At 51.2% G+C, this 14,090-nt stretch overlaps 1 protein-coding gene across 1 annotated transcript in view; it reads left to right on the top strand.

The window, feature by feature from the left end:
* Positions 1 to 10,738, top strand: part of LOC104523030 (inner centromere protein-like) — a gene marked incomplete at its 5' end in the record, with an annotated part of 16,677 nt that extends 5,939 nt beyond the window's left edge. The window contains 13 exon segments of the mRNA XM_029084377.1: positions 584 to 683; positions 1,401 to 1,491; positions 2,594 to 2,729; positions 2,806 to 2,940; positions 3,489 to 3,500; positions 4,103 to 4,220; positions 4,599 to 4,702; positions 5,948 to 6,058; positions 6,396 to 6,526; positions 6,739 to 6,817; positions 8,119 to 8,229; positions 9,825 to 9,981; positions 10,533 to 10,738. Of these exon segments, the coding sequence (XP_028940210.1) occupies positions 584 to 683; positions 1,401 to 1,491; positions 2,594 to 2,729; positions 2,806 to 2,940; positions 3,489 to 3,500; positions 4,103 to 4,220; positions 4,599 to 4,702; positions 5,948 to 6,058; positions 6,396 to 6,526; positions 6,739 to 6,817; positions 8,119 to 8,229; positions 9,825 to 9,981; positions 10,533 to 10,738 (1,491 nt within the window).
* Between the last annotated feature and the right edge of the window lie 3,352 nt (positions 10,739 to 14,090).

Genomic DNA, 14,090 nt, shown 5'->3' with positions numbered 1-14,090 from the left:
GCATCAGGAATGGGCAGGCAGCTCTGCTCTGCGTTGTGGTGGTGGGAGCTCAGCAGGCAGGGAGAGCACGGCCTGTGTGCAGGCAGCCTCGTAGCACACTGGGGTGCTGTGCTGCAGCAACCTCTCTGCTTCTCCTCCTGTGAATATACAATAATTGTATATGATATATTCAATTAAAGTGACTAATGACCTTGTAACCTGAAACACTTTACAGGGACTTGTCCTTCAGGACTGGAATGTCTGTAGGTTGAAAATTGGTCTCTCCAAGGTGTGTAAAAGCTGTCTGTCGTTCTCAAGGCACTTTGACTCTGGAGTCCAGGTTCAGGAAGGCTCCTGCTCTGGTTGAGAAGGGCTGGGCAGCTGTCCTTCCTGCAGAGGCTGCTGTTTCATTAGCAGGCCCCTTCTTACTGAAATGAGCCAGTCCACATTTGTGTGGTGCAGCTCTAATTGAGCAGGAAGCAGGCCCTCTCCCAGCAGTTGCATTGCAGTTGGGAGTGAGTGGCTTTTTCAGGACAGCAGGTCCATGGTCACTTTGTTCTTTGAAGCAACTGTGCTAAGAGAATGTTGTTTCCTTTTCCTGCAGACTCCTGAAGACGTCCTCATTTCAAGCAAAAGTGTACAAGCTGCCAGCCCTCCTGCACAGCACTTGCCTCCTCCTGAGCAGCAGGCAGGGAACAGTGAAGGTAACTTTGAGTCAGTTTTGCTTTTCTTGTGTGAAGCCCCAAAGACACACAGCCCGAGGAGTCAGCATGAGGGTTGGTGGATACTCTGGGACTTGTGTTGAAACAAAACCACCTCTGATCAGACAAGGTATTTTTTTCAGGTAAACTTTAGATCTCCTGAAGAGGTGAGACATGCAATTAGATAAGCAAGGACACCTTGTAAACATGTGCAAGCCATGAGACAAATGCTGGCCTGTCCAACTCCAGGCTGCACGATGAGTAAGCGAGGGCGCTTTGAAAGGAGATTGCTCTTACAGCTGAAGTCTTCCACATGGCATATTGTTCTGTTAAAGTGCCTTGACTTCCCTTTCCCCTGGGTTTATATTATCTCAGGATTTACAGGTCCTGTTTATTTACTGTGCCTCAAAGCAAGGAGAGGGAGAGATTTGGGGTTTTTGTTTCCCCTGTGGGAACTGTAGGATCTGATAAGCAGCTGTAGCTGGAGTGAAGAGTATCTGGAGGACTTTTGGTGAAACAGGTCGTGCCTGTTCAGAAGGGTCTGTACAGGATGTGTACTACAGCACACTGCCCTGTCTGCCTGTGCCACACTGATGTTCCAGGTAGCCATCTGGGCTTCTGGTTTCCCAGCTTGGTTATGTGCCATACAAGAGCTGGAGACAAGAACCGGAGCCCCGCGGGGTGCCTTGCACACGGTGCCAACTACGGGTTTCTTTACAGGAAGCTGTGTAAATCCAAACAGCGAACGCCAGAATCAGAACCAGGAACAACCACCCTGTGCCAAGTCCCAGGAGAATCCCTCACGTGTCTGGTACGAGACGTTTGCAAGGAGGAGGAATGAGCCAGTGGTCTGGAAGGACTCAGGCCTGGCTTTTTAAGTAATCTGTTTAAAAGCTTTGGTCTTTGTTTCCCTGCCTTTCCCAGGCCCCTTCCAGTGTAGTTTTGAAATCTTCTTTGGCCAAATCTTGTCCTGGGAGAACCTTGTGACTTCTTGAGCCATGTTTGAGACTGGCCGAGGTCTGGTTTGGGAAGCAGACACCTGAGTTCATGCACAAAGCAGCACAAGTGACTAAGACAGCACAGTTATCTCTCAGCTTAGGCGGGGCTCCGAGCGGTTCGGTGCGGGAGCGGTTTCCGAAGGCAATGCGAGTGGTGACTGACCTGTTTATTTTTATCTTGTGCAAGTGTCTGGAATACCTGACTTGTTTCCTCAGTACTTGTGTTACTGGTGTTTCACGTGAGATTCCAGCTGCTTTTAGTTTTGCCCTCAGTCTCCTGCCCTGGTTTTGCTGGGGTGAATTTGCTGTGGATAATGGACAGGAAGGGGAATAACAGTAACCTCTGTTCTTGTGTGGATGCTCAGCAGGGTGCAATGGGTCAGGATCTGCAGTCTTCCTCAGGGCTGCTGCTGTGTTGGGCCCTGATTGTGCAGGGAAGCAGTCCACCCTATTTTTCCTTGGAATTAGGGGATGCAAGTGAAGTAATTTTTGACACAGGTAAATCTGTGAGTGTCCCAAGTATTTATAAGCCACGTGAAACCCTGCCAGTGAGGGGAGCTGGGCTGTCCAGCTGCAAACACACAGCGGTTATGTCTGTCTTCTGCTATTAATACCAGATAGAAAAAAGAGTTCTTGCACACTGGGCCTCAGAGTGGAGAATGAGAGTCAGAGCGAGTGTGGTGTTGTACATCACTGCTCTGGAACCCAGGTGTTCCCCCAGCAAGCTCTCTCCTGCTTTTCCTGTCCTTGTTCATGAAGGGATGGTGTGCCTGCCACAGGGCTGAGTTCACAGGAGGCCCGTGTCCTCTGGTGGCAGTGAACAGGCAGAGGGAAGCATGTAATGGCAAGGAAATGCTTCTGGTAAGACTGGGGAGCACGACGGTCACCTAATGTGCCTCTTGGTATTACCATCAGGACCAGAAGCTATAAACAAGCAATGAGTGTTGTATGGAATGGGCAGCAGCTGGGGGGTCAAACCCTTTCCCCTTTGGATGACAAGCACAAGAACTCAGCAAACCAGACTCCACCTTCTTCCTCTCCAGCTAGCAAGGTGAGTAGGTGCCATGGCCCTTCTCTGCCTCCCTTTCCCTGGCAAGTACTAACTTCCCTCCATCTTCTCCTCTTAGGTTGTTAGACCGTTGAAGAACTTCCTGCAGGCTGTGCAGCGAAACCAGCTGCTTATGAGCCCAGGGCCCACGGGGCATGGGGGTGTCATGAAGAACTTCATCAAACGCAATACTCCCACCCGACCCGCTCTTAAGGTGTGTTAGGGTCCCACCTGCCCTGGCAGGGCTGGAGGAGGGGGTCAAGTTTGGGGGAGTGGCAGAAGAGACAGTTTGCTTAGAAAAGCATAAACATGTTCCTAGTTCTGTTTACTACCATGGATCAGGGCAGGTCCTTGTAGCAAACTGGCCTCACAATTCCACTTCAGCCCCTCCAGGGAAGGGAAACTGGTTGATGTTGCCTTGTGTCGTCTGTCCACGCACACTGGTATTGACTGGGGGTCTTTAGGATCAATCCTCAAACCTTCCTCAGATGCAGAGGAATCTCAGCTGCTCTGTCTGTAGTCAGCAGACACATTTTATACTCTGGGACTGTGGAACTGTAGGAAAGTGGAAAGCTTTTCTCTTTGTGGTGGGAATCTGCCCCTTGTGTCTTGAAAGCCAGGCAGTGTGGGGTCAGGCAACAGCTTCTCTACCACCTCGTGGTAAGGAGCTGCAGCGAAGAGCAGGGTGTGTGTGCCATGAAGGGGGTGCTAGTGTTAGTTCCAAACCTGTAATAATATTTTTTTAATGTCTCTTCTCTACAGGGAGACTTTGTTGTAAGTAATGACACCCTTAACCATGGGGACTGGAAGATTGTAACGGCTGTGCTTCTTGCCTCATGGGCACTGACACCTCCTTCCCCTCACGCTGGCATCCCTGCAGCTCTCTGGCCAGATGGGTAAACTGGCCACACCAGTGGTGAGGTGGTAGGATCTCTGCAGGTGTGTTCTGCTGGGGCTGGGAACTGCAAGGAAACCTTTTGGCCTCTAAACACTTGTGCTGTGCTCCTTCTCCCCCATTCTCCCAGCTGCTGGTGTAGGTAACACTGTCCAAGGCAAGGAGCATTTGCTGCAGGTGGTCACCTACAGCAGGAGTCTGCTGGTCTGTGCGTAAACATCCTCTACAACTGAAGGACCGAGGTGTTTCCCTCCTGTACCCGTGACTCTTCTGCTCTTATTAGTTGGATAAGTGCTGTTGCCAAACCTGCGTTGTTTCTTCCCTACTATTCACTTCCCATCCTGGTGTGTGGGTGCACATGACTCTGACAGTGACTTCTTTGTTGAGCAGGCTGCCTAGCCTCCAGCTGCCTGCGCACAGGTAGCCTGGGGGTAGAGACAGGCCCCAGCAATCGGTACAGTCTGAACTCATCTCCCTTCAGGAGAAGGAGCGGCAGAGACTGGAAAGCCTCAGGAAGAAGCAGGAGGCTGAGGAACAGAGGAGAAAGAAAGTGGAGGAGGAAAAGAGACGGCGGCAAGCAGAAATGAAGCAGTGAGTTGGTTCCCTTCCCTCCTGCTCCTTCCCTGGTTCAGCACAGAATTGCCTTTGGAGGCCTTCCCTGCCAGGCAGACAGCGCTGCCGTACTGTGCTTCCCGCCTCCCACTCGGAAGGAGCGTTTAGCAAGTGATGCTGCCTGGGCACCCTGAGTCTTGCTGCTCATGGCTTCTGGCAGTAAAACTGACTGTGCTGGTGCAAAGCCTCTGCCAATGTCTGAACTTAATCCAGAAGTGAGCTGAGGCTAAGCTCAGCCAAAGTCAGTCAAACAAAATAACCATTTTCCCCAATTCCCATGGCAAGTCCCTGTTTCCCCACCGCCCTCTCTGCTGGACCAGATAGAGCTAACAAGCCCCTCTTGCACACACGCTGTCCAGGAAGAGGGATTTTTTTTTGGAAGGCACTGCAGGCTCGGGAGCGGGTGGAACAAATGGAAGAAGAGAAGAAAAAGCGGATGGAGCAGAAGATTTTACAGAATGATGAGAAGGTAAGAAGACTGACCAAGTTTTGGACTACTCAGCAGAGTGACATTATTCCTGTGAGCTGTGAGACCAAGAGGGTGCTGCAAAGAGGTTCTTGGGATGATAGGTGCACGCAGAGGGTTGCTGCTGAGGGTGACTAATCAGGTGGTGGGTAAGTCTGCATCAGAGACACTGAAATTCTCTAAGAGGAGGCTTTTGTTCTCCATACCTCTGCAGTGGTTCTGCACATTCCTGTTCCAACACGCAGTGTTTATGGTGCTCTGTGCTCAAGGAATGCAGCAGCATCCCTTGTCTGTTCTGTGAGCAGGCCCTGCAGATGAGACAGCCTTACTCGGCTTGCAGCACGCTCAGAGCGAGCTGTTCACACCAAACATTGCCGACGGCAAAGCCACAGCACTTGCAGGGAGTCACAAAGATGTGGTGGGAAAGAAGAGCCACTGAGCATGCAGGGGATGCTCATGCCTTGGCTCTGTGTGTACTTGTGTCATGTTTGGTTTTTTAAAGCCATGTCTGGCCCTGTTTGGAGGACAGGTAAGATGAAGAGTGTCCCAGGATGGGCTGGTGATGGCTGCCTGCAGTGTTGCTGCTTTTGTACAACCGTGCAGGTTGAGGGAGGCTGTGCCTGACTGACCTGGGGTCCGAGCAGCTGCTGGGAGCAGGCTGGTTGCTCCTTTTGGGGGGTTGGACTAAAGTGACCTTTGGAAAGGTTCAGTCTTAAAAAACAAAGGAATTGTGCTCCTTTCAGCCTTTCCCAAAACCTGGGCAGCCAAAAGTGTAGCCAGCCCTGGCTGGTCTGCTGCTGTGGAAGTGCCAGTGCTTCTACTGGGACAGCCAGCTCAGGCGAAGGAACCGTTCTCTGGGGCTCACTCAGCTTCCAGATCCCCAGCTTATGCTGCAGTTCAGTGGGTTGACAGCAGCACCACAGGCAAAGTGGAAACCAGATGCTGGATCCCCTTATTCTGCAGAGAATCACAAGGTGGAAGCCTGTATTTTGGGGTTGTGCAGTGGTCTCTGTGCTTTTCTCCTGTTGCTCCAAGTGATGAGTGTCCCTTCTGTGGTAACTGCTGGACTTGCTGCGTGAGCTTGGCGCTAAGTCCACTGCTCGTGTGCCTCTTGCTGGGTGTTGGGTTCTCGGTCTCATTAGGACCTGGAACATCCCAGGTTTCAGAAGCAGTCTCCGTCCTCTGCTTGGACCAGGCTGTGAAGTGTGTCCTCGGGGGCAGCAGAGCTGACGTGCGTGGCTTTCCCAGGTTCGCCTCTCGCAAGTGCGGGAAGAGAAAGCGGCAGAGGAGCGGAGCAAAAAAAAATTGTCGAGGAAGCCCGGGGAAGCTGATGCGTGGAAGCAGAAAGCACCAAGTGTGGTAAGAGCGGCTCTAGGTCTGTCCTGCCTGTAGAAAAGGAAAGGGGTAGCAGGGAACCCGTGCTCTGCTCTGACTGGTGGGACAGGGAGGGGTTACTGCCTCTCCTGCTGCAGGGATTTTGGGGTGTGTGCTGCAAGGTTTCTGTCTAGACAGTTGATGTTGGGTTTGAACACAAGGGTATCTGTGGGGACAGAAAGCAGAGACCACCCAACTGGTGGGCAGGCTGTGGAAGGTGAGAGTGAGGTACAACACGCACAGGTTGTTTCAAAGCATTTGTTTCATATCCTCCTGCCTTTCCCCGCTTGAGCTGGCGGGTTACAAGGGTTTTCTTCTTCAGGAGGAAGATGAATTTGAGCAGCAAGAACCACTGCAGAAAAGAAGAGAGGATGAAATGAAAGAAAAAGGAAAGAAAGTCTTGGAACTGAAAAAGCTTGTAGAGCAGCAACAGGTGGAACAAGTGAAGGAGAGGTATTGGCTTGTTTCTGTCCTGGAGGAGGAGACTTGGCAACAGGCACGGTGAAGCAGTAAATATAAATAATATTGCTGAAGCTGGGAGACTGGTGGGAGTGTCAGGATGTCCCAAAGGTTTGGGGTGCTGAAGCAAGAGGCTAGAAGAATGGTTGGTGGGTGGGAGGTGGAGATGCTTTCTTCTATAACCAGATCATATGTTATTTCCCCAGGGGTCACAAACAGCGAGGGAAATAGAAGGGCCCCCAGTCACCGCTGGAGTCAGCAGTGTTTACTGAAAAAAACATAAAGGTGGGGAGTTGAAGTGGTCTTGGAACAACTTCTCTGCTGTAAACTAGTGAGGATAAACAGAATTATTTTAAGATCAGACTAGTTTTCCAAGTGCTGTGTTACTATTTAAGATTTTAACATTCACTGTTACGTTATTTAGAGGAACAAATACAATAAAACCGATGATGAGCCAAACATATTATTGTAAGGAGTTGGGGTTTGTGCAAGAAAAAACCAACTCTGTTGCTAAAGTTGGGGTTGACTGTTTTCTTGTTAACTGGTGAGCTTTCCAGCCTCATCACAAGGCGGATGACAGCCATACAATGGCACTTTGAAGAACACCTCCAAATAGCATTCACTGAAACTAAAATAAATATGGAAATTAGAAAGAGAATTTTTTTTTCTATTACACTCACTCACTGTGTTTGGAGGGTGTGATTCCCCATAACAAACTTCAGGTATCATATGGCTTCATGTAACGTTTGCATTTATACAAGGAACGTTATGGCTTAAAGTCAAGTCTGTTTGTCTCAAAATATCACAGTAACATTTTCTTTCCACTCTTTTTTTTTTTTTTTTTTTTTACTCTTAACATCACTTATTTCTGCCTTCTTCATTAGTAAAAAAATCAAACCCCCAAATGCTACTCCTCATAAGGATAAATTCCTCCTTCTGTATTTGCTCCTGCTGCTCTTACTCACTAGGTCCATGACATTCAAACTCTGATTTGTGCTATATAATTTTAATGAAGGTCTGAATTCTTCATATGTTGCCAGCAACTGGGCTGGACTCAGCCACAGCAAAGCTCCTCCAGATGAGACAAGTTGAATATAATTCAGAGTGCCTGCGGCTCTTCCGCTCCTGTGAGCTCTTCCCTACTGAGTAGTTTGGGAGAAGAAGCTCTTGGAAAAAGTGATTTGGGTTGAAAAGGAACTTAGACAGTGAATTTTCTTTCTTTTTATTAGAAAGAAAGCCCAAAAGAGCTGTACCATCTGCCTGGGCAGGAGAAGAGAGCCAAACAACCAGAATCCGTTGCTGTGGCTTCTAATACCTGGCTGAAAGTGGTAAAGGTGGAGGTGGGCTATAGAGACCTTCTTGATCTGGATCTGAGCAAGACAGGATTTGCTTTTTTCTTTGAGTCTTGGGTTTGGTTTTTTTCTGCAGAAGACACAGAGGGACTGAGGTTTGGGTTTTTGTTTTGTTTGTTTTTTGTTTTTTTTTTTATTGCAAGGGCTCCAGAAAATGTGGCACGGTTCAAGAGACAGGCTGATTGTTTTGCTTGAGTGAACATGAAGAATGACTTAATTCCTGTGTCTTAACAGGAGGAAGATGGTCTGCAGGAGCCTCAGCAGCAGCTGGGGGAGGAGAAGAAAATCGAGCATGCAGAAGCATTGACTGCTGCCTCCTGCACATGGCTGAGCAAAACTGTAAAGGTGAGTCCTGGTTCCAGCAGAGCCCTCAAATAAAATGAGTCTGTGGTGTGTAATTGGCTCCTGTGGTTTGGAGCCAGCCTGCAGATTGATTATCCATCAGTAATGGAGCAGGAAATGAAATCCTCAAGTGTAGGCTGATGGGCTTTAGCAGGCATCTGTGCAGAGGATGAGGATGTCTGGCTTGGTGCTTGGCTGAGAGCTCGGCACGGGGGGAGCCTGGCAGAAGGGTTTTATCTTGGAAAAGCTGCTGGAAATGGCCAGAGGATGGCAGCACCTCCCGGGGCCGCAGCCCCGGCTCCGGGCTGGGGCACAGCCTGGCTCTTGGCTCTCCGGAGGCCTGTTTGGGTGGGAGCTGCTTAGACCTGATCACTGGATGGGTGAGAAACATCTGCTCAGAGTCGGATGGATTCGAGATCTGCCTCTGCCAGGAAACTCTCTTGTCTTGAAGCTGATGGGCTCCTGTTCTTCCTGCTCTTCTCTGTGCTGTGACTCACGTCAGAGCTCTGGAAAATGAAAACCAGATCTGCCATGACACACGTGAAAGGGTTTGAGTGGTTGAGCCGTGTGCGCCAAAGCCAAGTGCTCAGACATACCTGGTATGTTCTTCTCAGGCTTTTCTACAAAAACCAGGAGGGGAAAAGGGTTAAAAGTGGTGACCAAGTCACTGAGCACAGTGACAGGTTTGTGTTTGTACAGATGTGTGTGTACTTCTGCATTCCTGAATGCAAAGAGGCAGAGCTGGGGATGCCTTCCTGGTGTGTTCTCTGGTCTGCGCCTCTAGGCACTGCTGCACTGCATGTAACTGTCAGGTCTCTGGTCACCCCCGTCCTCACCACAAAACCAGGAGGTGTCTTGGAGCTCTGGCTTGTGCTGTTCTGACCAGCAGCTTCAATGTGAAGTGGAGCCCTGGCTTTGTCCTGGCCAGGTACTGGCAGGTTCTTCTGGGCAGCTTGGAAGCTGCAGGGTGGCCAAGTGGCAGTTGAGCTCTGTGGTCCCTGCACAGCCCTGTGCTGCAGCTTGGCTTTCAGTGGGCTGGGGTTTCAGAGCAGTTTGGTTTAAAAAAAAAAAAAAAGCCAAAAGGCACTTCTGGGTTTTACCAAAATCTCAACCCAAGTTACCTGTTGAGCAGGAATATTACAGATGTTCCAGTTAACACGTAGAGCAAAGGCTTCCTCTTCACAGGTAGGTGACCTTTTTGGCTCTCCTGTTTTTTGAACCAGGGATGAAAATGAGTGTGAGCGAAGCATCTGCTCCAGAAAGGTGGCTCTCAGCTCCTCTTTCTGGCTACTTTCCCTTTGCTGTGAAGTTCCTTGCCCAGCATGTGGCCTTGGGGACTCCCCTCTGAACTCAGGGCTTGCACTCGATGGGAGGGCACTGCCGAAATTCCTTAACAGCACCTGAATTCCTTAACTGCTGTGGGGTCTGAGCTGGGACCCAAGCACAGCCTGTTCGTCCTGCTGGTGCCAGAGCTTCGAGGGGCCTGTGGGGGGTGGGACTGCAGGGCTCCGGTGGCCAGCTTGCCCTGGCAAGGCCAGCTCTCCTGCCAGATGGGAAGGTCTGCTTCCTGCTCTCATCAGCGCTCTCTGTGCTTTCAGAAATCCATCCCCACATCCTACTTGGGGATCCCGAAGGGCACAGAGGAATCCAGATCCCCCCAGGTAAACGAAAATAACTATGGGATGGATTTGAACAGCGATGACTCCACAGATGATGAGAATGAACCTCGGAAGCCTGTCCCTGCCTGGGCTGATGGTAAGTGCCAAGTTTGGTTCAGCTTCCTTTAATTCCTTCCTTGGGAAGCTGGAGCTTTCCAGATGCACTGGGTACAATCCCAGCCTCCCTGGAGTGCAGTCCAGGGGTGTGTGAGGCTTCAGCAGTGCAGGCAGCTGCTGGCTCTGAGTGCTGAGGGGAACTGGAGCTGCTTTCCTGACAGTGCTGTTGTGCTGAAGTTAAAACAAAGACCTGCGAGTTCAGATCCAGGGGTGTGGAAAGGATGGTGGGCGCTCACTGGTGCCGAGGCAGGGTGTCCTCCTGGGGAAACCAAGGCTGGTGGGTCTGGGGTATGTCTGGTGTGCTGCGTAACTTCAAACAGCCACTGCTGGCAGCACAGAGATGGGGGTGGGGCTCAAAGCTTTGTGATGAGCAGGAAAACTGTTAATCACACGCACTGTACAGGTAATAACAGTTGTTCAGGCGCAGAAGAGTAACTGTCCTGCAGGCGCTGAGGGAAAGGGCACCTTAAGCAGAGCACTGAAAACTTAATTTATAATGAGTCTGCTTCTCTGACACGGTTGTTTCCATAGGGTCTCAGCTTAATCAAGCCATTTTACACCAATACTATCACCCGGTGAACGTTGACCAACTCTTTGGGCTAATTCCAAGCCCAAAGCTGGAGGATATTTTTGGCAAGAGCAAACCTCGGTACTTCAAGCGCACGAGCTCAGCAGTTTGGCATTCACCACCTGGGGCCAAATCTGCCTGTGGCCCATCTTGCAACTTCAAAAACTGAGAAAACAAAGAAATGTGTTTTATGACAGTGTGGTGGATCAGTTTGTGTGTTCTTAGCATGCAGTGTATTTACAATTTTAAGCCTTTTTTTTTTTTTTTTTTGTACAAAAGTAAAAATATTTAATAAAATCCTGTTGCAATAAACACTCCATTGGTGTTTGTGGTCATCGTGGTGGGATAATGCTGCTGGATGGCTGGTTTGAGATCACTGGCTCTGACTTCTGCGAGTGAAAATGCAGAGACATGTCTGAGACAGGGTACTGCTCCACGGCGTGTTCGCTCGACTGCGGCAGAATCTTACACAGGAAGCTTTGAAATTGCTGTAGAGAAGATCAGATTTTTTAATCGACCTGAGGGGTAATGTTTTCACAACCTGTTCTGTGCTGTATTTATGTATTTAACCAACAGTTTTCCTTCAATAATTCTTACAACCTGTTGTTACTCTGAGCCAGGAACTTTTTCCTACAGTTAGAAAATCCTGCTCGGACAGTTTAAGCAAAGTCTCAATGTCTTGTCACTGTTCTTTTCTGATGGAAAAATGATCTCTGGGTCCTGTTTTTTATAGGAGATGTTAGTGCAAGAGGCAGATTTGCTTGGAAGTCATGGCTCAGGAAGGGTCGGGGTAAGATGATTTCCTCAGGACTGTGTTGGTGTCACCTGCTGAGTGCTCCCTGTCCGTGTGCAGCCAGGGCCCTGCTCAGTGGCAGCCGGCCCCTCCTGGCTCCTGCAGCGTGTCCCCAGCCCGGGGTGGCGGTTTCCTGGCCCCGCTGCAGCACACCAAGGCCTTGGCTGCCTGTACAGCCACTGCAGGGGTAGCCAGCGTGGCCAAGAGCCACTCGGGTCACTAAACCCTGGGGACAGCAGTGAGGAGGAAGATGTTTAGATGAAAAGGGAAAGTCCCCGAGTGGCAGCAGGTCCCACACTCACCGTAATAACCTTTCCTTCCTCTTTCTTCAGTTCTCCCCCCTCGGGCTGCGCTGTCTTGCACAACCGTGAGCGCCGTGGAGGGACTCTGTCCCACCTGAGGTGATGTGATGTGTTGCTCTAGGGTCCCGTGTGTGGGTGCAGCCCTGGGGCTCTGCTCTGTGTGATCAGAGCTGTGAGCCTGTCTTGATGCAGAGGAAGGTCCCTGCCCTGTCCCCAGCATGGCACTGGTGCCATGAGGTCCCCTTCCCCCTGCCCTGCAGGTGCAGGATGCCAAGAGCAAATACAGAAACGTGGCCCTGGACCTGCTCAGAGCTCTCCAGGGCAGCTCACGGCTGTGCAGAGGAGGTTTCAAGCTGGTCAGAGAGGTTTTGTGGAGCTTTGTGCCAGGCTTGGAGGGCTTTGGGGAGGTTAGAAGAGTTTACAAGTGTCTCGGTGGAAGAGTCTTGCAGGCAATTAGAGCTTTTGATGGGTCTGTAGAGCTTTGAGCTCTGGAGAGCTGGTGACAGCAGTTGAGATGAGCTTTGCAGAGGCACAGAGCAGCTCCAAGTGTGTGAACAGAGCTCTGTGACAGCCAAGAGCTGTTTGAAGCTGCTCACCAGGAGCAGCCAGATTGCCCCTGACTCACGGGTTCCCCCCAGCTTTTCTGTTCACCTTGGGCTCCCTCCTTGTCCCACTGAATGGCTGTGGGGTTCTTGGTGACTCTCCCTCTTCTGGCTGGTCTCTCTGGGGTCCCTCTGGGGTTTCAGGGTCCCTCAGTGCTGTTATCCAAAGCAGTAACTCGTCAGGTACAAGACACATTTGATTTTTATTTTTTACTGAATGGGGCTGAGCCTGTTGGAAGGGAGACGTGCTCAGATTCAAAGGATCCCAGCTGCATCCATGGGGAACACTCTTGCCCCTCCTCATCAGTGCCTTGAGTCTGGGGACATGGACAGTGCCTTCCCTGTGGCAGCAGCAACCGCAGGGTCCAGCTGGTCCTACAGTTCAGTGGTGACCTCGGTGCATCCCCATCTCTCTCCTGCTCCCCACCGCTTCCATCCCACCCCGCTGCACCCCACTCCTCCCTCTCACGCAGGGTGCTGCAGAGCTGATTTCAGGCTGTGTGGCAGCACCCTCGCTTTGTCTTTCCTGGCTTTGCCAGGTTTTTGTGGCCTCTGACCCTCCTGGGTTCCTCTGCACTTTCCTGGCTGCTCCAGGCTCCCTTGGTTCAGGTCTCTGGGGCTCTCCTGGATTCACCTGCCCTGTCCTGGTACCTCTGGGGCTCTCTTAGCATCACTCGAGCTCTCTTGGGATCTCCCTGGAGGTTTTTTTGCCCCAGTTTCTCTGAGCTTTCTTGGACTGTCTCAACTTCTCTCATTTGTGGCTTTCTCAGGTGCTTTCAGGGTGGCTGTGACCTCTGAGCTTTCTTAATCTCTGCAGCCTGTGTGGGATGCTCGTGTTCCCCATTTCCCCGGGCTCTCTTGGGCTGTTTCAGGCTCCCCTGGTGTTCTCAGGCTCCCCTGAGCACAGGCTCAGGCTGTTCCCTGCCAGCTGGCTTCTGTCCCTCATGATAATCCTCAAATTACCTCGTTAGACGTCGCCAAGGAAGCAATGATTTCCGGACCCTGGCAGAGGATGGGAGCTGGAGGTGTCTGGCTGCAGGAGGACTGAGGTTTGCTGGCAGGAGGGAACAGGGGATGTCACTCAGCATCGTGGTTGGGGACAGATGGGTTCTGTTTCAGCCCCGTGCTGGCACAAGCAGCGCCCATCAAACCACAGGCCTGATGCTCTGGCCAGGAGCAGGAAGTCCCCATGACAGCCCCAGCTGAAACGGCGGCTGCGGCCAGAGCGTTTCTAGGCCAGGACAGGTCAACAAAAGCTATGAAGCAATTTTGCAGGATGCACAATTGGCTGGGATGAGAAGCTGGCAGAGCCCTGCCAGGCTGTGAAGGGACCACAGCAAGCACCCGTGAGCTGACACCGGTCAAACCTACCAGAGAGGTGCAGAGAGGAGCTGCAGGGCTGGGCACGGCTGCCCTGCCGTGGGGACACCCCAACCAACCCCCTGCTGGCATAGCCACCACGGGTGATGTCCACAAACCGGGCTGGCAGGAGAAGACCCTGTCCTGCCGTTCAGCGAGCTGTGGTGGCACATGGTCATCCCCCGCTGCGGGGAGAAGACCCAGCAGGGCTGGCTGGGGTTTGCTTGTTTTCCCATTTCACCCAGCAAAGAAGAGTGTTTTACCTTAACGTCTTTAATTTACAGCCTGATTTTTCCAAGGCTTGACAAAGCAGGTGGATGGGCGACTGCTTCCCCTCCTCTTGCTGGTTTTCCCTGAAAACAAGGAACAGATGTATCCTAGTCCTACTCCTATTCTATTGCTATCCTAGTTTATTCCTTTCCTATTCTATTCCTACCCTATTCCTTTTCTGTCCTGCTCTGCTCC

The sequence above is a fragment of the Antrostomus carolinensis genome, unplaced genomic scaffold, assembly GCF_000700745.2.
Source record: "Antrostomus carolinensis isolate BGI_N321 unplaced genomic scaffold, ASM70074v2 scaffold23223, whole genome shotgun sequence".
NCBI classification, from domain to species: Eukaryota; Metazoa; Chordata; class Aves; order Caprimulgiformes; family Caprimulgidae; genus Antrostomus; species Antrostomus carolinensis.
Note: the sequence above shows the minus strand (reverse complement) of the source record. Positions and strands in the feature narration are given on the sequence as shown.